Genomic DNA, 22,766 nt, shown 5'->3' on the forward strand with positions numbered 1-22,766 from the left:
TAAAGATTTAGTGGTTAAATAGATCATGTTGGCAAACAATAAAATATGTACACTTACCTGAAGCAAGAATTACCAGCAAACGGAGCTCCATCATGCTGAACAATCATTAATCCAGTACAATTCAGATCTAAAGTTGAAACTCTCACTCATGTTTGTTTGAATGACAAAAACTGTAAGGTCAGATTAATTTGCATATTGTGGATTTGGAAAACAAAGCAATTCCATAATTGTACTGGAATTCACAACCAGGAAATTCGGCCTCTGAGATAGAGATATGCAAAAGAACAGTGATCTGTAAGAAAGATAACATTGTTTGCCAAAACAAAGTTTATGAAAATCTGATATTGAAGCTTCTCCTAAAATAAAAAAGTTTCCAGTTCCGTATTGGAGATATTGAGCCATCTTCCTCAGACACAACTAACCATGTCTGTATGTACATGCTCAACTAGCCAGCATGGGGGAAATCCCTAATGTAATTTACTGCTGTACCACCGTAACGTCGGAAATAAATAGTAAAACTGATGTAACATACTTTTACAAATTTGAGTTTAACAGTGAAATTTTCAAAAAATCTACTGGGTCAAAAATATACATACAGCAAGTTATATTATTAATTTCTTGGTAATGTCTATAATTTAATTTAACTCTGTAACAAGGTCTTTTAAATTGTCATTAGTGAGTTTTATGGACTTATATTGAGACTTTGCTGAGCTTATATAAACAGTTTAAATTCACCTGTTAAAAAGTACACAAAACTTTGCCAAAGTTTAGAAGAAATTTTAAGTTGCTAAAAGATAGGTGACACTGTCTAGTTGGAACTGATTAAATAAATCAATGTTCACTACTTTTCTACACAATCTTAACTATCAATACAAAACTAAAACTCAATGTTAATGTATGTAATTAATGTATGTATAGAAAACTGTGACAGATTTTCAGAAAACCCACAATAATTGCACCACTTTGCAAAAAAAAAAAAAAAAAAAAAAAAAAAAAAAAAAAAAAAAAAAAAAAAAAAAATTAACAACAACCAAGATTTACAAGCATCTACTGTATATCGTGGAGGAACTTCAGCTGACTCAATGTCTTACTCATACACGCCTTTGTGACAATAAAAAACAAATAGCCACAAACATTCCAAAATCTTGTGCAAAACCTTCATCAAACAGTAAAGGCTGAGACTGTCACAAAGGTGGAAATCCTGTTATGACTGTCTCTTACCATTGTATTTAAAAATAATTACCAACAACCAACAGTTTTTTGTTCATTTTCAAGTTTAATCTGGCTCCTTAATAATTCATACAGATTCCTGGTCCACTGTTTAACAGGAAGAATACATTTACATAATTCACTGTCTGGAATTCTAGGAACACCATAAATTAGCCTGGGGCTTGTTCTGGTGCACTGTCAACCTTAATGATCATGGTCTCTAATTTGAAGGATACCGAACCACTGTTGTTTTAAAAAAAAAAAAAAAAAAAAGGACAACTTTTTACCAAAATCTGTACCATCTTGGAAACCATGGCCGAACGGCCTAGACATCATGAATATATCTGCATATGAGGGATCTTCAAAAAGTTTCTGCACTTTTATATTTTGGTTGGAAATGGTGAGGGTGGGAGGAGTAGTAACTGGTTGTGTCTGAGAGACTGAGAGGCGTTAACAGTTCTAATGCTGATGGCATTAGAAACGTGGTACCAAGCTGGTATAAAATGCATCAGCAGGTGAAGATGTAGAAATGTGATGTTCTTAATAAAAAGAGTAAAAAAAAAGTGTGGAAACTTTTTGAAGAACCCTCTTGTGTATATGTATAAATAAGTGAAACTGTCAAATCATAAATGATCTAGTACTGGAAAATGCCTTTACGGCTTATAAAATCTTCTTGTGATAGTTGTTCAGGGAATAAATGTTTCAAAATATTTATCTCCAAAGATCACTGAAAGGGCAACAACGTGGCAACGTCAGTCAGTTATCTTCCCTCAAGCTGATGAAGAAAATCCAGGGGTATGTTTGTGAAAAAGCGCAAAAAGAAACAGGTTAACCACTGAGAACTGTTCTAAACTCTCCATATCCACCTCATCACGCCTCCTCATTTCTTCTTCTTGTCCTGAGTGGTGGTGAACCAGGCATCCAAAAGCTTTTTGCTGTAGTAGATTTGCCAGGCATGAACCTGCACTGCCACCACCATGAGCAGGTAGAGAACTGAGACTGCGGAAAAGCCAAAAATGAAGCGGTACGCCTTGCCATGCCGGTACAGCTGCTGTGCCACGGGGAACATCTCCATGGCACCGTAAATGATGGGCGCCACACAAAAGAGCCCTGCGCCAATCATTGACACGGCCAGGTAGCCGATGTTGTTCCTGGGCAGAGCCATGAAGCTGAGAAGTGTGGGTACAATGCTCAGCAGATATGGGTACTCCCACTGGTATGGGCTTGCCACCAGTTTGTGAGAGAGCAAATTCAGCTGGCTCACCAACACCTGTGCCAGCACCAGCGCCCACAGTGCCACGTGTGCCATGTTCAGCTTTCGGAGCTCTGATTTTAGTGCCACGCTGGTGCAGGAAAGAGGATAAATTAAAATAAGTTAACAAGGGGAGAGATTTGCTATTCTTTAAAGTGCTGTATACAGCCACACAACATGTTGCAGTGTTCAATATGCACAACATTACAGATGATTTAAGAAATATTCACTATTTTGAGCTAATTCAAAGTAAAGTATATAAAGATGTGGGTTACATAAGTATTTTTACAGTCTTTGATAACCACGGCACAGATCAATGAATGGAAACAAAACAATTTGGAAAGCAATAATGTTTGCTTTTTTTAATTATTTACCAATCACAGAAGGATCCCTACACACCTCAACTGGTAATGTGACGCCACACGTTCCCGGTGCTGAAAATCACTTCCATCTGTCCCCTCGACTCTTGGTCCAGCCCGTGAAGCCATAACGAAGAAACTGTGAACAAACAAGTCACACTTTTAAAAAAAAATTTGCCCAGTTGATCAGATATAATTTATTAGTTATTCATTAGCTGTTTTTGGATTGCAATCTGCTACAACATGAGGGACAGTAAGTTAGGCTTTACGTTGCCACAGGTTTCAAAGTTACAGTACACAAAAGGCCCTACTACAAAATTAGCACCTTAGGGATTGATTATTACTTATTTTCTTGACAACCTTGGCACAAACAACTGTTCCACGTGCTTATTTATCAATGATAAATATGTAGCTAAAATGCAAAACAAAAACTGATACCAAACTAGATTCAAAATGTTTTTATATACACATATGCAATATGTGTCAATTTACAACTCAATAATACCAAACTCAATAAGACCATCTGCTGTACGGAAAACTGTTACATCACTATAAGTCATTCACTTGCAGTGAAATTATCCTTAAGTCGTTTTATTTGGTCGTTTTTGCAAACCATTTCGCGGACATACATAAATATTTTTGCTAACAAAGTATAACATAACAGTAAACTTATTTATTTAAGCTTTATATAGTGTATTGGAGCTTAGTGCTGACGTTTCATACCAACCGAACTTTGCAGGAAAGTAAGTTGACAAGTGCCATTCTAACTACATATTTATTGAATAAGTAAATATAATTATTCTTATTATTAACTTGTTAGTAAACATAAACAGTATTAAAGAACATATATTGTATTCTAACATAACTTACCGTAGCGAAAAACACCGGGCTGCTTCAAGCAAGCGTACTAAAGCACCATGAAGGCCAAATTCCAAACAACTTTGTCTACCCTACATAGATAGGGACCCTTAGCTGTCTTTCAAACAGTATTGAACCGCCCTAACTAGGTTCACTATATATTTACTCCATTTGCATTTGGCATTTAACCATTGCCAAAAACAGTTCTTTCTCGGGTTTCTCATTCCTACAATAAAGCTCACTAGCGACACCTGAAGTCTTTAAATAAGAATTACAGTCGACCCTTGACTTACGAATTTAATTGGTTCCGAAGGGCTGTTCTTAAGTCAAAATCTTCGTTAGTTAAACCTATTTTCCCCATAAGAATTAATGTAAATAGAATTAATCCGTGCCAGACCTCCCAAACCACCCCTTACCTAATCTCTCTAATGTCTTAAATTGTCTTTTTTGTTATAAATACAAATATATTTTCCTTAAATCTTAAATTATAAAATAAACATTACTGTAATAAACAATAACACACAGTAGAATTGAACATAAAACACATACATCACATTTCACACACCATAATACACCATCACATACACCATAAAACATTTCCTTCTTTTTTATTAAAATGTATCTACCAGAAACAACAATAATTCTCATATTTCTCTATTATTTCCTTCTTTATTTCAATAGTATTGAATTTTGTAGGTGTAATTGTACAAAAGAAACAATACTATACCCAGTCGACTTTCTTCTTCTCCCTCACTCACTGTCCCCTCTGTCTGATACACAGTGACATCTACTGGCAGGAGTAATTATACAACAACAAATGTAATGTTTCTCAGCTCTGCACCCTCTCTGCACCTTATTTGGGGACATTTTAATATTGAAAACACCGTCCGCTGTCCGAATGTTCACTCACTGTATATATACAGAGAGAGATTCTAGTCAACTATAATGTAGCCATGTAATCCAAAATTTGTTTGTACGTTAAGTTGAAAAAGATCGTTCGTAACCCGAAATGTTCGTATGGTAAACCGTTCGTAACTCAAGGGTTGACTGTATTCAAATTTCTGAAGGTGATTTGAAAGCCAAACCATTTTATTGTATTTGTTCACTTTTGCCAAGTTCACACTACACGACTTTCCGAGTCGTCGGGTCGCTGTACAGTTCACACTACATGACTGGATCCCTTGTAATCGGGAGTCTTTCAAGTCGGTGTGTATTTCACACTACACGACTGATCGGTAATAGGGGGTTTCACACTACACCATCTATCACCAACTAGAATCGCAGGCGAGCTTCTTTGGTCTCCCAAACTACGTTTTGTCATTAAAACAAACGCGAGAAGTGACGAGGGGTTTAACGATACCACGTCCAAAAATGCACGTCAACAAGTAGTGAGCAATCAAAGTTTGTGCGCTGATGTGCAGCGTAAAATCAAATAGGAAAAATAAATGAATCTGAGTGGATTTGGCTACGTGAACAGCATGGATTGTTCTGTAGTGAGTTGGAGGTTAATAAATATCTTTGCAATGCAACGTTGGTGTTATGTAGAGAACGATGAGGTCAGAAATACTGTAAAACTTGTGTGTGTGCTGATGTATTCTGATATAAACTATATTACGCCCCTGTCCCACCTTTTTACAACTTCTCCCCTGCATTTCCCCTCACACTGTATCTTGCGTTCTCATTGGCTGTTCGACATAGCACTCATTGCCAGTCGGGCAACTCAGATCCAGATATCTGACATGCTAAAAATGTAGTGTAGTGTGAACTAGGCATTACACTGATTGTTTATCACGACGTGTAGGAATCTAGTACAGGGCACCAAACGTTTACACATTAACTCACCTAGGGGAAATTTAGATAAGTCATACTATAAAATACATATTATTGTTAAGAGATGTGAAAAAAAACAAAGAAACCTGAGGTTTAACTTTTAATTATTACAAAAGAGAGCGCATTAAAATCCCCTGGTAACTTACCTTACTGTAACTAACAATCCTCATGATAACATGATCCCCATGAACATTGAAATCTTACTTTTAATGGTAGACAGGTGTTAGCACAGGCACTTTGACTGGCCTGTGACTTCGCAGCCCCATACAAAGAAGGATTTAAAGCACTTTATGTTGTAAACATTCTGTTCACCTAATCGCGAGCATTAAAGTCTTAAATCTGCAGTTAAGGCCACAGTAGTTCTTCTTTTGCTCTGGTATTGATACTTGAGCCTTCATGTCCTTTGGCATCAATTAATCTTGGCCACCCAACAATCTGTCAGTGGTTTATGGCCTGTCTTTGCTTGGACCACTGTCGTTGTGTATTCAACATGGATGCCCGTGAGCACCCCTTGCTGTTAAGTGATTCAGTTACATTACATTTTTTATTTATTTATGGGTATTACTATCCATAGTGTATTACAGAGCAGCAGTCTAAGGAAGGCCCATCAAACCAAGTTATGGATGTGAAAAATTCTGTTCATTCAACTTGAATTTGCATTGATGAATAACGTAGTGTGCTTTACCGTAGTGACCTCTGTAGATAGTGCATTTGTGACACTCTTAAAACAAGAACAAATATCCAAATTACAAAGTAGACTGTGCTGAAATTCTAAATCATGGCTAACTTTTCAAATGAACAGTATCTTATGGCAAGTTTCCAGTGTTTTACTTTAGCTTTTCTTTATTATGGTGTAAAAATGTTTATTATGATGTAAGAATAATATTATAACTTTTATGTTTATTTTAATAATCAAACAAGCATTTAAAATATTAAATTTTATTATATATTATTTAGCCCAAATATGAGGCTTAGCATATCACACTTTTAAATGTGCAATTTAATGTATTAATAAAATGAAGAGAAAAAAAACCACACACAAAATAAACAACAATTTTTTGTTTATTTTTGTTAGCACCAATTTGACATGTACCATCATGTTTTCATTTTATTTACAACTAGTAAGAACTCAGTAGTTAAACAAAAACACCCAAAATAAATTACAGGTAGGATTATTTTCAGCATGTAACTGTATAAATGCTGGATGCCGTTTGTTTGGTAGTACTGTGCTTGTTTGTGATTTTATTATACATTGTTTGTATCATCAAATAAAACTGACAATGTTGCTTAATGATACATGCTAATACATACAGTAAATGTAATGTGATGTGATTGCTGGTATAGTGGAGAAAAAACCCAACAAATACAAGACTAAAAGTAAAACTAGCAATAATGATTACTGCAATGATTATTTGAATTATGCATGAGGAAAATAACATGATGCACTTACTTTAAGTGCATATGCGTTGCCAGCCACTCTGTTTAAAACTTAAAGCCATATCTCAGGCCATATTAAGGCCAATTTTTGTCAAGTCAAGACTAATTGTAACCAGTTTGTCTTTACAATATCTTTACGTTCTAGGGGTCAGCAATCTTCACAAAGCCCACCACAGAAACTTACAGATATAAAGGTTTAGGATCATAACTATGACTTAGTTAAACTTGTGGTTGTTGTTACTGTAGCTATTCCAACAAAGGCCAGCCAGACCTGGGCTTTGTGGCTGAAGGTTTATATTTGAATCTGTACTGTTATTAGTAATAAAATCATTCATTTCCTCACATGGTGCATCAGTTCTACAGGGAAAATACCTTAATACTTAATATAATCAGAAATGTAAACTTTCACAATGTTCCCTCACATGGGGCACCAAAAATATAGGGAAAATGCCTCAGTTCTTATTGTTTTTAGTGACATAGTCTTCCACGCAGTATTCCTTACTAGTATTTCTAATACGAAGGGATATTATTTATTAGTATTTGAAGCACCAGTGTCATGACACTGTGCGGAAGGCTGATAACTGATAACAGTAGAAACTGAGGCCTTTTCCCTACAGTACAATTGAGTTTAACTGTATAGATGGCAAACCTTTCCACTGCCATGCATGTACAGCTCATATATGTTAAGGTTCCTATCCTTTTTTACCGCTGAGGCAAATTGTGGCTGATTTATGGTACATTAAATTGGGTACAATAAATACCCTGAGAAAGATGAATGGACATACTGAGCAGCATAAAGTCCTGCAGCTTGATCTGATGGTAACTCAATATGAACAGTGTCTCCGGACTTTAGGGGCAGCACAGCGCTTCCAGAGGCTTGATCTAGAAAACCTTTTTTGTACTCATCATATGTGTACATTACTGGCTCATCGTTTTTTTGCAGAGCCACCCAAACATTGGCTACCTTGCAGTGGACATGGTACACAAAATAGTAAATTCCAGGTATAGTGCAGGTGAAAATGCCAGTCTGAGCATTGTAGTTCTGGTTGCCGTTGTACAAAACCTTGTTAAAGACCACAGGGGAGCCGACCGGTGGAAACGGTGTTGTAAGCTGTGCAGTAAAGGCAGGCATCTTAAGACCATTTCTGCCAATAAGGTCTCCTTCAAGCATGCCATCTTGTTTACCCCCATCCAAACCTGGACCGAGAATGCCACCTACATCAGCGGGTGGTCCGGGTGGACCAGGAGGACCAGGAAAGCCAAGTATTCCAGGATTACCAGGCGGTCCACTAGATCCTGGTTTTCCCGGTGGACCCATTGCCCCTGGAAGTCCAGGTTTTCCTTCACCTGGAGGTCCAGGTTTCCCTGGTGGTCCAAATTCTCCTTTTGGTCCTGGAAGTCCAGGAGGTCCAATTGGTCCACCTGCACCCATTATACCTGGAATTCCATTAGGACCCGGACTACCTTTCTCCCCTGGTTGACCATTTTCACCCTTGGGTCCAGACTTACCTGGTGCCCCAGGTAAACCAGGAAAACCTTTATGTCCATTTTCACCCTGAGGCCCAGAGGGTCCAGAAAAACCTTTTGGTCCTGGTTGACCACCTTCTCCTGGGAGGCCTGGTTTTCCTGGAAGTCCTGGAGGGCCTGGTTCACCTTTTAGACCAGCCAGGCCTTTGGGCCCAACTTCTCCACCTTCTCCCTTTATTCCAGGAAAACCAACGCCCCCTGGCGGTCCCATGGAACCTGGTGGACCTGGAAGCCCAGCTGGTCCAGGTGGGCCAATCATTCCAGGGAGTCCACCATGGCCTTTCTCACCCTTTGGACCTGAAGGGCCAGGTAATCCACCATAACCTTTGTCACCTTTTGGTCCAGGAAATCCAGGTTTTCCATTTCCAGGTAAGCCTGGACCCCCTGGAAAACCAGATGGACCTGGCTCTCCTTTTCCACCTGGAAGACCAGGCTGCCCTGGCAAACCATCTAAACCAGGTTTGCCAATACCGGGTGGGCCTGCAGGTCCTGGTGGTCCCTCTTTACCAGGTAGTCCTGCAATCCCTGGTTCTCCAGATGAACCAGGCTTACCAGGGACTCCAGGTTGTCCAGGTTGTCCAATTGGTCCTGGCTTTCCTAATCCTGGTAACCCTCCTGGACCTGGCAGCCCAGGAGGCCCAGCTGGACCTTTTGCACCTGGTAATCCTGGAGAACCATTTCCATTATCACCATTAGGTCCTGGTGGTCCAGGAAACCCTGGACCACCCTTCTGTCCAGGTTCACCACGAAACCCAGGCTGTCCAGGTAGTCCCTGTGCACCTGATTTTGCTGGACCTGGTAGCCCAGGTGGGCCTGGAGGACCTGGAAGTCCTGGTAATCCCACAGGTCCCACATCACCACCTGGTCCCACCTCGCCCTTTTGACCTGGCAAGCCATTCCCTCCAGGTTTTCCTGGCAGTCCTGTCATACCAGGTTTTCCAATTCCGGGATATCCTTGTGGGCCAGGTTGGCCTGGTTTTCCAGGGGGTCCTGGAATACCTTTTCCTGATTGTCCAGGGGGTCCTTGTGGTCCTGGAGGACCCTTAGGGCCAATCCCACCTTGAGGGCCTTTCTGACCTCTGGGAACAGTTTCACCTTAAGAGAGAATTGTAATATTATTAATACTTAAGGCATACAATTTGAGAAAGTTAATTGTAGTTTAAATCTAGTATACCTTTGCCCATATAGGGTTTGCCCATTGGCAAGGGCATTTGTGGCTGTTCCTTTCCATAGTAAGGGAGCATGGGCATCTCGTTTCCAAATGGCAGATGGGACAAATCTTTCCCTTTGTATTGCTGCTGCGGTATTCCTTCCCTGCCCATCGACATCTGAGGTAATTGAGGCAGTGGCTGGTGTTGCTGAGCCAGTTGCTGGTGCCCATAGTATGCGCCGGCTTGAGCACTATGCAGCAGGCAAATCTGTATGATCAGTGCAAAGCCATGGGCAGAGTAGAGAGGCACGGCCATGTCCTGTAGAGCAGAGGAAAGGAACTATTCTGAAAGCTGTTGTTTATAGAAGAAGAGTGATAGTAGTTACATGTACATGAAATAATATTTATGTGTAGTTGGTTTAATTTTTAATGGATGCATTGGCTATTTTACTTATTAATCTATACTTAATCAGCTTGTCCCCTCAATCTACAGTATATCTAAGCACCTGAATTATATCTATTTAAAATCAAATCCAGCATTTAAAAAAACAGTGTACACTACAGAAAACTATTGAATTTTAATCTGCTAAACTGCATTTATAAAACCTGCAAAGCCAGAACCTTGTTGTATATCATAAAATCATTATAGAAGAAAAAAGAACTCCTTTATTTGTCATATATACATATACAGACGTACAGTACAATGAAATTCTTTTTCCGCATATCCCAGCTTGTGTTGGGGTCAGAGCACAGGGTCAGCCATTGTATGGCGCCCCTGGAGCAGACTGGGTTAAGGGCCTTGCTCAGGGGCCCAACAGTGGCTGCATAGCAGAGCCTGGATTTAAACCGACAATTTTCCGACTGATAGCCCAAAGCTCTACCCACTAGGCTACCACTGTCCCGTATCATAATATAAATTTTTCCAGCTAAAATCTTCCATTCTTAGTCTGACGACACACACTTTGTATAGTGATGTCAGCAGTGAGTTTCTGCCGTGACCAGGTGCCCATTCAAAAGCTGATTCCATTACTGACAGATATTTCTAAGCTATGAAACAGAAGATTGTCTGGGCAGAATGGTTTTCTAAGACTTAAGAATCCTTCACTGATTATACAGGTGGTTGAGTGTGTGTGTGTGTGTGTGTGTGTGTGTGTGTATGTGTGTATGTGTGTGTGTGTGTGTGCTTCAGTGTATATCCCACTTGCTTTGGGGTTATTCATTAAACACAGATTTTAACTGAAAATCCCGGAGGCACCAACACAACAGTCACAATTCAGTCTCTGCTTTAACAAACATCATTCAACCTGATATTTAACCCCTTAACTCCTTAGCAGGAAAATGGTAACCTGAGCAGGACTGTGTCCCCCGGGGGTTTAAGAACCCTGATCTAACACACCAATTACAGTTCTAACCTTCATCCTATTTAAAAAAAAATGCTTTATTATTATAAAAACAAACCCTGCAAGTTAACTGGTGTAAAAAGTTCTGTAATGTTATATAACTTTGCGATACGAAGTAAAGCTTCAGTGTCATCCAAGCTGTGGTATTTTGGTGGTTTTTTGATTACACCTGACAATCTGGATGAATCTTCTTATCATACTGTGATAGTTTGGGTTTTCTTTCCAAAAATACCAAATGGCTATTGTTTCATGTGCTTTTTAAAGGGTACAGACAAACGAGTCCTTTTTATTAGGGCACAAAGAAGTCACAAGTTATAGCCATAATAATACCTAACAAGAAATTAGACCATGCCAAAGAGTAAAAAACCAACAGATTATTAATTGTTGGAGTAAGAAGTTGCTGTATGTGTGTTTTAATAGCAAACCCAGAACATTGTTTTTAGAAAACACACAATAAAATTATAAAAGAGACTCCAGTAGCCTGCAGAGTCCTGACCTCAGCCCAACAGAAGACTTCTTGGAAGTGTGGCTGTTGTTATAGCTAAAAAGATCACATACAGGTCACTCTATTTTAATACACTTGTATTACACCATATAGTGTATGGTAATAAGTGCAAATTGTGAAACAAAAAACTGCTCTTGGATTTGCCTAATCCAGTCATATTTCAGATATTTTAGAGGAGTGAGTGGGTTCATTCATTTAAGAAGCAGTATTATTTTTCATAGACCTGTCCTCCCTACTTGTAAATATAAATATAATTATTAAAAAAGTATGCACAGCATTTCCTAAAAGCACATTCGAAATGAAACATAAACTTTGAACAATCAGCATGTCAGAAACAACAACAAACAGACATCACGCAAAAGTGAAAACACGAGCACAGTTAAACCGCAAGGCTAAAGCTAAAGTGATATTCATCCTAAAAAATGCACCAGAGCAGCTAGGAGAGTGTCGACTTGCAGACTAAAACGACAACACACTGCCAAGATGTCAGTGGCTTTATTTCTAAAACGCATATATGTAATCTGATCTGTCTCTTTAATACATAAGGCGATAGATGTGGTGATTTTGGGTTTAAACAGAATGCTAAGTGCCCGGCACATTCGCTAAAGCTAAAATAAATATCCTAAATATCAGAATACGAATGAAGTTTATTTACACTTCCTCAACCTGCTTGGTAAGGAAATGAAGAATGTGCCATGAGATTCAGAAATCACCTCATTGACTGCTGTACGATCCAGAAATCACAAACGTATCAGACCACATGGATGACATGCTAATCTGTGAACAGAAATCGCAGAATTCCTCAGCAAGATCTCAACAAGCTTTTAACACCACTGTGGATCCTCTGTACAGCTGTGAACTTTCCGCTCTTCCTTTTCCTCTGCTGATCTAAACCACATGGAAATAGAAGCCTCGGCAATAGCATAGCAAAATATTCGCATTAAGCCTTTTGTGTAACCGCTAAGTTTTCTTCTATAGTGCCTGATGAGACTGGAATATCAAGAGCGAGTCATGTTAGAGCTACTCCTCATCCAGAATATCTTTAGATCCACCAGACTTTTAGATTCTCTTTAGCCCACCCAGCTTTGTAATAGTGTTAAGGGCAAGGGGCAGGGGTGGTCATGTCAAATGCACGATCTGTGCATATACAATTTTACAGTACTGTGTACATTTTTACTGATTCAACACACATTTTTGTACCTACGTACCTACTTCATTAAACTCTGTGCATTAAAATTAAAATAAAAGTCCGTCCACTTTACTTTATGGGACACAGATCATGTTAAAAATCCTTCCTGCACAGCCGCTCAGGTGGCGCAGCGGTAAAAACACGCGCTGCAACCAGAGCTGGATTTCGAAAGTGCGTCGTTTCGAATCCAGCTCTGCCTTCACCGGTCGGGGCTGGGCGGCTATATGAACAACGATTGGCCTGTTGTTCAGGTGGGGGGGTGGGATTGGAGACAGGAGGGGGAGGGTCTCCCTCTGTCAGAATGCGATTATGATCTCTGCCGGCTGATTAAGAGGCGCCTACACAAGAGATGAGGGAGGGTGCCCTTAGGGTGTGTCTCTCCGCATGCAATGCTGGGTGGCGCCAAACTCATCAATGTGTGGGTGGCAAAGATGCATCCGGCTGCTGCCAATGTTTCGGAGGGGATGTTGGTTAGCTTCGATCTCCTCGGTCAGGGCAGGGTTCGGCATAGACAGAGAGGAAGCACGATGCAAATTGAACAATTGGATGCGCTAAAGGGGGAGAAAAAAAAAAATAAAATCCATTCTGCCCCAGGTAATCTCAAAATTGGCACGACAATCCAAACCCAAAAGAGCAGCTGTCTATTACGCTAGCACATCACTGCTAAAATCTGGGTCTGAGACTTTGAGGTGCTATCAGTCAGCCAGGTGTCTATACAGACATGATTGGCTATGTCTGTGAGGATGGGAGGGGGTGGTCTAAAAACATAGCATTCAAGAAACTGAAGACAGGACTACACATAGATGTCAAAACCACAGATGTACTGGAAAGACTCAAACACACTTCAGTGAAACCACTGTGACAGCGATAAAAATCATGAATGTACACACACACAAGCAGACACCTAATACACACCAGTCAAAACCACAATAGCCTGCATGGAAAACATAAGTGTTCACACACACACACACACACACACACACACACACACACACACACACACACACACACACACCTCCTACCAATAGCTTGAATATTACATGTCATGTGACTTACCATCCAAAAACACTGATAGGCTGCCTGTTTCATGTGTGTGATGCTGACTAAAATACCCACACCCACACCCACACACACACACACACATTAATTAATTAATTAGTTCATCTTTAAGAACTGCTTCATCCTGACCAGGGTTATGGAGACACCACTGCTCAGAAACACTGGACACAAAGCAGAAAAACACCTCGAACAGGATGCTTACTCACTCGTACACTTTTCAATCTGGGGGAAATATAGAGCAATCAATTTACTAGCGTTCCCACACAGAAGCAGAGAGAACATACCAAAATCCTTCCAGACAGTAACTGAAGAAAAAGTTTAAACCCAGATCCTTAGGATTGTGGTGTTGTTCAGCAACCACAGGTTATGCACAGGAATGCCAGCTGCAAAGAAGTGTGTGTCTATAGTGTGTGTGTGTGTCTGTGTCTGTGTATGAATGCAGAATCAGCTGATGAAACTGATAGTGAGCCAAAACCACAGCCTGGATAACACATTTGCATTTGCATTTGCATTCTCTCGCTCTCTCGCTCTCTCTCTCTCTCAGTGACTTTTGCCTGGTTCATTAATAGATCTGTACCTTTACATGTAACTGAGTAAGAGAATAAATAAATGTGTGGTCCTCTGTCCGGAGTGTGTTCCTGTCTAGCACCCAGTGCTTTTAAGTGGTGCAGGACCCAGCAGCTAAAATTAGGGTTTTGTGCTGGCAATTAAGGTGAAAAATTCAAGGGAAAACAGACAAAATCCATAACAGGCAAAGTATTTGCTTCCTTGCTGATTTGTTTTGCTATTTTGATGAACTGCTTTTGATAACTGGAGATTAAGGTCTCCTATTGTTGTGAACTTTTTCCGGAAAGCTGCTTTCAACTTTCAAGCACTGAAGACCTTAAACAAAGCTGCACACAGAGAAATCCGATCATGAAACAGAAAAAACAAATTTCACTGATATACTGATATATAGATACACTGATACTAATATACTGATATACTGATACTGATATACTGATATTATTGTTTTGTCTTTGGCGTGACCTGTTTAATCAAACCCACGTCTGATGGTCTGGGGAGGTTCACCACACCAAACCTGCTGCAGTTGATTTTTTGTTTTTGCTCTCACACAACTCTGATAAATAAGGGCCAATGTGTCACCTTCTGTTAAGGTTTGCAAAAGTGAAACGTTTTACAGGTGTTTTCACTGGAACAGATAATAACAGGAACAGTGCTGGTGCAGCTACAGCTACAGGGGTTCTAACCATAAAATAAACACCACCAATATTTCCACCATTCATCAAGCACTGAACACATTGGTAACGTTGCTACTGTTTACAAGGTAAACATTTTTTTTTTCTATTCCAGCCCTCTGAAATAAGGCAGAGACCAATCACAGCAGACAACCTCAACTACTGACCTGCAGCTGCCCTATCAGTCCGTTTGGCTTGAGCACGTCTGGCACTTTTAAATCAGGAATCTGGCTCTGAATATGCAGTATGTTTATGATCTGCTGATGGACATTCCGTGCCATTTCCATTCAACATTTCCAGCTGAAGTCAGATCTAACAGTTAAATCTAACATGATGTCATGTGAACCTTGGTGACAGTCGAGAATAAATTAAGCAGGATTTGTTTTAGTCTGCATACGAGTTAGCTTGGATTCAATGACAAGAAAATGTTTCTGAGCCCACCAGAGAGTTCATCGGAAATCAAAGACACTTAATGGGCCAAAATGAAATACACAAAACATGATGTACCCAGTCTGTAAAAATAAGGCCAGACAGAATGTCTGAATTGTAGGTGATAAAAAACTCTAGAAAATGAACAATCAGACATGTACAATCAGTGCCAGCAAAGAGAAACAGTACCAAAGCGACAAAAATCAATTCAAAGGCAAGGTCTGAGTCAAGAAATAAGGGGGTCAATTCAATTACAAAGGGATACAGTGAGTGTCAGTTTGCAACCATCCTTAGGTGGCAGACAGTGAGTAAAACAAAATTAGACTGGCCTCCACCTTATGCAATTGTTACTCAACAACCGTGGGATAACATCTAAACCATCTTCAAAAAGAATAGCAAACAGCAGCTGGGTTAAATGTAAGGCGAGTACGGTTTAAAACAGGTTCCTAGGGGAATGAGCTAAAGTCATGCAAAACTAGAAAAAACTAGAGTCAGGCTGAGGTACACAGGAATCGGACTGTGGATAGGTGCGAGACAATCAAACCCAAGAAGTCTGGGAGAGGGCATCGCACGAACCTGGTGTGATTAATCTTATCTGTGCTTGTTCCGTCACCTATTGTTAAGTATACTGAAGAATCATTAATGGTTGTAATCATGAGGATATTTAAGGCCCAGGTGCATCTAATTGTAAAAAACGATTCCCTGATAAGGTTCCCATATTTTAGATGGTTATGCTTGATACATACTGCTAAACGTAATCACACAAAGCTCCTTTCATGTGAGATTTGAGCAAGCAGTCAAAGTGATGCTAACCGAAAAAGGAAAATATAGGGAATTACTCTTTAGATGATGTTGCTTTAATATGCCAGAAAAGCCTGATAAAATCCCAACTATGCGCATGTTTTGCAAAAGCTGAACATTTTACAGGTGTTTCCACCGATAAAAACCGTTTCTAACCGATAAAAACAGGGAGTGTGCTGGCTCAGCTATATGGATTTCATACTGAAGAAATTATAAGACCACAAGCGTTTACATTATTGATCCCAATCCATCATAAGAGAATGTTTATCCACCAGACACGTGCAGATGATAAACGGCACTAAATGAACTCGTGGGAATGTCAGCAGTGTGAGATGAGTGAGTTAATGCGTCTACTTTTGCTGTGTGCATGAGTAAATAAACCAGTGCAAACGGGTTGAGGGTTGGTCCTATTGCAATTGAGGGGCATGTATCCCATTTATGTTTTGAGGATTTAATAATTCATATTTATTTATTTAATATGACTAATTTCTTTAAAGTGATTGTTGATCAGGAAACCCAAACTTCCCCCCCATGTTGAGAGAAAATGTGTCCAGATATAAAACAAGAACCATCAGAAAGCAGGTCTACATCAAAAAGGAAGCTGCTGGCATGTGCATGAGATACGCCACAGTCAAACAAGCTTTACACTACCAATAGTTTAAGCACTACTCTGCAGAAATTACCCCATTCTTCTATTATTTATTTGACGTGCTGATTGTAGGGCAGGGGCTTCTTATTGTTTGGCAGCTTTAAAACCATGGCAATGTAAAAAAAAGAAAGTATTATGTTATGCAAACATTTACTCCCAGAAAAACAGCAGTTACAGAAATGATTAAAATCCCATTACTGCCATGACAAACAGGTCACATTAAAGTATACGGAAATTATTAACCTCAGTTATTTTACTGAAGAAAATATACTAGACAAGTCTAGACAGCTTTCAGATCTCAGAAGATGCATGATAGCAGTTTAGAAATGTTATATGGAAGCATTTTAAGCAGATACATACGTTACATTACTACATACTACTGTATATTGAACAGTGGTCTATTTGGTCTATCTTCAATTCTGCCTCCAGTTAAGTATATATAAGTTTATATTTCCATCGCCATTAGCTTAAGGCTGACATGGATACCAGAAACCTCTGATTTTAGAAAAGCATATAAATGATGAACGTTAACTTCTCACATCTACTTTCTTGCAAGCAATGAAATAGCCCAATTCAGAATAGTGGTGCAGATACACCATGTAAAGCATGCAGAGCATCTCTGGCTTCCTGTAGCTTCATCCACATTACAAAGCTGTTCACATGAACCAGATAAAGCTAAATCAAATCAAACAGAATCACAATCATCATGCATTCAGTGTTGATCAGGTTCTGCTCACCTCTCTCTCTTCGTTCTTCCTCAGTAACTGTGGCTGGTTCTTCTCCTCAAAATAAAACAAAGCTGCAGCAGGGATGAAGGAGCCGAACTGTGGTTTTAAACATCAGCCTGCATGCTGCTGGAGACTTTTATGGCCGACTGGGAGGAACCTGGCAAACCTATCATAGAAGGAGGAGAAACAGAAAGAAATAATGAAAGAAAGAAATGAAGAAAGAGAGAGAGAGAGAGAGAGAGAGAGAGAGAGAGAGAGAGAGAGAGAGAGAGAGAGATGATGAATAAAGTAAGAAATAAATGAATGATTTTGTAACAGATATATACATAAGACAAACAGAAAAGAAAAAAATAAAAGTAAAAAACCAGGATGAATGAATAGAGGAACAAAAGAATGAATGAATGAACTAATGTCAAATAACAAGAAGGAGAAAAAGTAAAAAGAATGAGAAAGAAAGAAGAAAAAGAAAAAATAACAAAGAGAGAATGAAGTGTAGAATAAAAAGAATAATTAATAGAAAAATTGGAAACAAAAAGAGCAAGGAATACATGAAATTAAAAGAATAAAATAAGGAAATGACCAGAGATTTAACTGTTTCTTTTAACTCTGAACCTATAAATAACTTGAAGAAATGAATAACATCTATGTGAATTTCCATGGATCTTAGAACCTGAATCATAGGAAAATCCGAGAGACAAAAATCTCAAGTGAAGATCAAACAGAAACAGAAGAGAATTTGCTGGTGATCTGAAGCATCTGTGATCCGAGTCTGGCAGCTGGTTCACATTTGGGTCAAAAATATGTTTTGTTTGTGTTGTAAAGTTGCCACTTGCCATGATGCTCCAAGAACGTCACCTATTCACAAAAATAGAATCCCAAGCCTTAAGCATCTGAGTTTAATTTAATTCCATGAAGTTCTACAGTCCAGGACCTTAATGTGACCCACAAAGGGTCGATCTGGCAGGTATTCCTACGAACCAGGTCTAAGATACACCTGATTGTACTTCCTTTATCATTTGCTCTTTGTCTTTAATGATCAAATGTTCAAGTTGTTTTAGATGAAGCTTCTTATAATCAAACTTCAATTCATCAATAAATAGGACAGTTTTTACAGCAATTAAATGTGGAATGAAAACATTAAATCTAATCTTAAAATTGTCGCTGACCAAATGGACACAGTGCTGATGTAAAGCTTGCTTAACTGTGGATAGACACTCCTGATACAGGTATGTTTTTGGTAGTTCTTGGATTACTGTATATCTGAGAAACTGGACACATTTCTTCCCAACATTAATAGAAATTTTTGGTTTTCCTCTCAACTTTGGCAAAAACGCCAGTGTTCCATGTCATTCGTACTTAGACATTTCTTTCTTACAGATGATTTTGGCCTGACTTAAGAAGTAAAACTAGCAAAGAAAACATTTTCATTGGGAGGAAAAATTTACTTTGGAGGACTTTTATACTGGTGTAATTTATGTTATCAGTCGCACAGCTATTAGCCACAAAAATGTCATGACCTGGTACAAGCCATACGGGAACAGTACTGAATATTTTTAGTACATCCCAGCATTAACCAAAAAAATCATTTGTAAATATGAAAAGATAATTATCACTGGTCAAAATGTTTCCAGTCCGACACAGCTCGGCTTGTGGATTGTCCTGAATGAATGTGATCTTTTACATGCAGCGCTAAGGAACTTAAAAATCAGACATGAAGTCATAAAACGGCGGTCAGTTTTTAGAGCAGCAATTTTAATCAGCTACATATCATCAAGTAATTTCACTAAGGAGACACGAGCAGCCAAATACCTAACCACAAAGTCTTCGAAGGGTTTCTAAAGTGCAACACTGTCCAAGATTTCAAAGAATTCAGGTTCTTCAAATGAGTGTAGGGGTTATCCAAGGGCCAGGCACGAAATGTAGAATCTGGTTATTTTTTACTTAATTGTTTAAGGCTTTTGGACACCCGGATTACATCTTCATTTTTATCCTCTGTTACAGAGAGCCATCTGTAGCTGGTAGCACAGCTCCAAACTTGCTGTGAGCACCTTTAACCAACATGATCACATGGCTTCCCTTAAAAATGTAAAAAGTAATGCTTTCCAAAACCTCAGCTCTGCAACCTTGATCACCCGTAATGCTCCAGCTTGGCCGGAACCAGCTTTGTTTAGCCAAGACATCCGGCCAATTTTCTCTTAGCTTTGGCAAATCTAATGTGAGAGTCTAGGTTTGTCACAGCGGCCCATTTATAACATAACATGGGATCTTGGCCATTAGGGTTTTTAAAGAGGACTGGAAAAAATCCAAAAGCCTGGTTTACTCACTCAATCATAAATAAAAAAACAATGTTTATAAAAACAGCCAGTGGCTGAGGTAGGTTGGCTCAGGGGTTGGGTACTGTGTACACCACTATGCCCATCCAGGGAGCTTTAAGGGTGTTTCTTAAGCTCTAGAACAATTGGAATCCTTGGTAAAGATAAATGCAAAAGATTATGAACAGATGTTGTGGTAAAGTTACTAAAATATGAGGAAAAAACTTACTGAGATTTGTACATAAAACTAAAACGCTATATATGACCAAAAGAATAAATGAATAAATTCATGAATAAATTCAGGTGTTTCAGCAACATCCATTGCTAAGAGGGGTAAAAATCATAAAATATACAAAATAAATGACTGTGCAAGGTTCAGAAAAACTTCGTTTGACGTGCTTGGCGTGGAAAAACTCGAGTGGTCTGTACGGAGCCCTGACTTCAACCCCATTAAACAGCTTTGGGATGAATTGAAACAGTGACTGTGATTCAAGCCTTTTCATTCACTTCTCACAGATGCTCTTTTAGCTAAATGTGCACTGCAAAATTGTGGAAAACTTCCAAGAATAGATGCAACAAAGAAGCTCTCTCTAAATAAAGGCAGACAGATTTGAAATGGTCAAGCTCATGGTCAGATGTCCACATTGTTTTGGCCACATAGTGTAGATTAGCTATTTGTAGCAACGTCACTGGCCAAAACTGCCTGATGTAAAAGCTTCTATTATTTCTATTAAAGGTTCCTGTATGAGTAAAGTCTGGTAGACGTGCATGTTTTTAGCCGTATTCATTTTGCTTAATGTACAGAAGATGGATGATTTTTTTTTCAGTGCAGCTGATCCATTCAGGGTTTTGCTGTATATTTCGCCAAGTACCTCAATCTGTTCTTTTTCTCCTACTGAGCACATTACTCGCTTCACAAAGCATGACGGATATCCTACAGGATTCAGCAGTGAGTGATTAAGCCCTCAGGGTTCATTTGAGCTGACTGTAGATAGATTAATCAAGCAAAATCATGCTATGCTCTTACAAAGCCTCGTTCATTTCTTCGGCTTTACAGACGTTGAGACTCATAGCTGGATCTCTGTTCCTCAGTGTTGTTTTGATTCATTATTGGCTGGAGGTTGGTGGTCTTCAGTCCCATCCCTGGAGATTTTTATTTATGCAGAACAGCAGTTGTACCTGAACACATCAGAGACACATCATCAGGGGACATAATTAGTTTCATCAGGATTGTTAGATCTAGATTAGAACTTCTAAGGTTCTGGAGAAAGATAAATAACCATTGAAAAGACACTCAAATTAATCAAAATATAAAATAACCTGTACATAAGTAGAATGGCCGAAGACGTGTGATGGATTGTTGCCGGTCGGGGGTGTTCCCCAGTGGAACTGGACCTGCCATAACACTGACCAGGATAAGGAGATAGACAGGCATACTTCAAAGTCTTGTGAGAGTCCTTTAAAAGATCACATAGCGGGCAATTTATTTTAATACCATTTGTTTTTTAAATGTGATGTCCAACAAGCTCATGGTCAGTTGTCCCAATACTTTTGGACATGTAGTGAAAACTGGCCATGTGGTGTGTAAACGTCTGGGTTAGTTATTACTTTGATAAATCTTAAGTTTATCTACTTAGTAATAATAAATAAATAATGAATCATTTCGGACAGTTTAAAGAAACACAAACCTTTGCTTTTGTGCAAATATAATAAATTGCATAAAAAATATTAGCACAAAATAAAATATTGTAGATAAGAGGAATCATGCTGTTCAGTCCAAGTTCAGTCTGTCACATTAAACTGAACCACATTCTTAAACCCTGCGTGCTTTAAAATGCTCTGTTCAGCTTTAGCAACGTTTTCCAACAAACTTGGACACTGAAGGCCTGTCGTGTCAAACACAGCCAGGGGTTGTTTGGGTTCAAAAGGGTTTCCTCAATCACCCCATTGTCACACATCACACTCCATACACAATCCTGATGTCACTCAGATCAAGGAAATATGGCGCTGAGGTCTGGGAACAGGACAGATGAGTAATCAGTAAGAAAAACAAACGTGAAAGTAATTCATCTACTCCTGATTGCTGACTTTGTGTTTTTAATGTATGCATGTCTAGGAACTGCTGGCACAAAGCTAGAAGCAAACATTCTTCAATAATTCATACAGTTTACTAACGATTTTATTCTGATCGGGGTTGCAGTAGGTCCAGCAATCAGGCAAGTCCAGTTTCTAGGGGATCTAAAACATCTAAAGGAGGTTTAAGCAGCCTACCCACCTCCTGCATTTACTTATATTTATTTCTTATTAGAGTTTTAGCAGATTTGTATCTTTGTAAACTAAAGTAAGAAAATGTTTACTGTGAAGGCACATCTGTAAGTCGCTCTGGATAAGAGCTCCTGGTAAATGCCGATGTAATGTAAATGTAAACTCTTCTGTTAGAGCCAGTGAACCGCCTAATGTCAACACTATACAAAAGCAAATGCAGTTCCAAATGTGACAGTTTGTACACCAACACCTTCATTGCGAAGTCTGACTGGAAAATGCTAATTATCTGAAAACGACCATTTTCCTCTCAAAACAGAGACTAAATATAAATATGACTGAACTTGATGAATACGCCGAATGAATCAATAAAGGAAAACTTTCCCTGTTCTTTCATTCTAACTTTCTGTAACTGGTTTGCTCCAGACGCCCATAGTGTGCGCTAACAAGCTTAGCGACAGGCTGCGTGTTTTCGGTAAAACGAGGCACACCGTGCACATGTTTACTCAATATCAACCTGTCAGGCTTCATCTATTCCTTTCCCGAGTCATGGAGCCGGCGTACACAGTGGC

At 39.1% G+C, this 22,766-nt stretch overlaps 2 protein-coding genes across 2 annotated transcripts; both read right to left on the reverse strand.

Annotated features, from left to right (window-relative positions):
• Positions 1–2,003: 2,003 nt before the first annotated feature.
• Positions 2,004–3,758, reverse strand: jagn1b (jagunal homolog 1b). The gene is made up of 3 exons (XM_062989769.1): positions 3,691–3,758; positions 2,861–2,959; positions 2,004–2,552 (listed from the first exon to the last, which is right to left on the reverse strand). The coding sequence occupies exons 2-3, from the start codon at positions 2,947–2,949 to the stop codon at positions 2,090–2,092; spliced, it is 552 nt and encodes a 183-aa protein (XP_062845839.1). The 5' UTR covers positions 2,950–2,959; positions 3,691–3,758; the 3' UTR covers positions 2,004–2,089.
• Positions 3,759–6,913: 3,155 nt separating this feature from the next.
• Positions 6,914–20,975, reverse strand: col8a1b (collagen, type VIII, alpha 1b). The gene is made up of 4 exons (XM_062989503.1): positions 20,960–20,975; positions 17,630–17,786; positions 9,647–9,941; positions 6,914–9,567 (listed from the first exon to the last, which is right to left on the reverse strand). The coding sequence occupies exons 3-4, from the start codon at positions 9,936–9,938 to the stop codon at positions 7,685–7,687; spliced, it is 2,175 nt and encodes a 724-aa protein (XP_062845573.1). The 5' UTR covers positions 9,939–9,941; positions 17,630–17,786; positions 20,960–20,975; the 3' UTR covers positions 6,914–7,684.
• Positions 20,976–22,766: the final 1,791 nt, after the last annotated feature.

Source organism: Trichomycterus rosablanca, chromosome 27, assembly GCF_030014385.1.
Source record: "Trichomycterus rosablanca isolate fTriRos1 chromosome 27, fTriRos1.hap1, whole genome shotgun sequence".
In the NCBI taxonomy this organism is placed as follows: domain Eukaryota; kingdom Metazoa; phylum Chordata; class Actinopteri; order Siluriformes; family Trichomycteridae; genus Trichomycterus; species Trichomycterus rosablanca.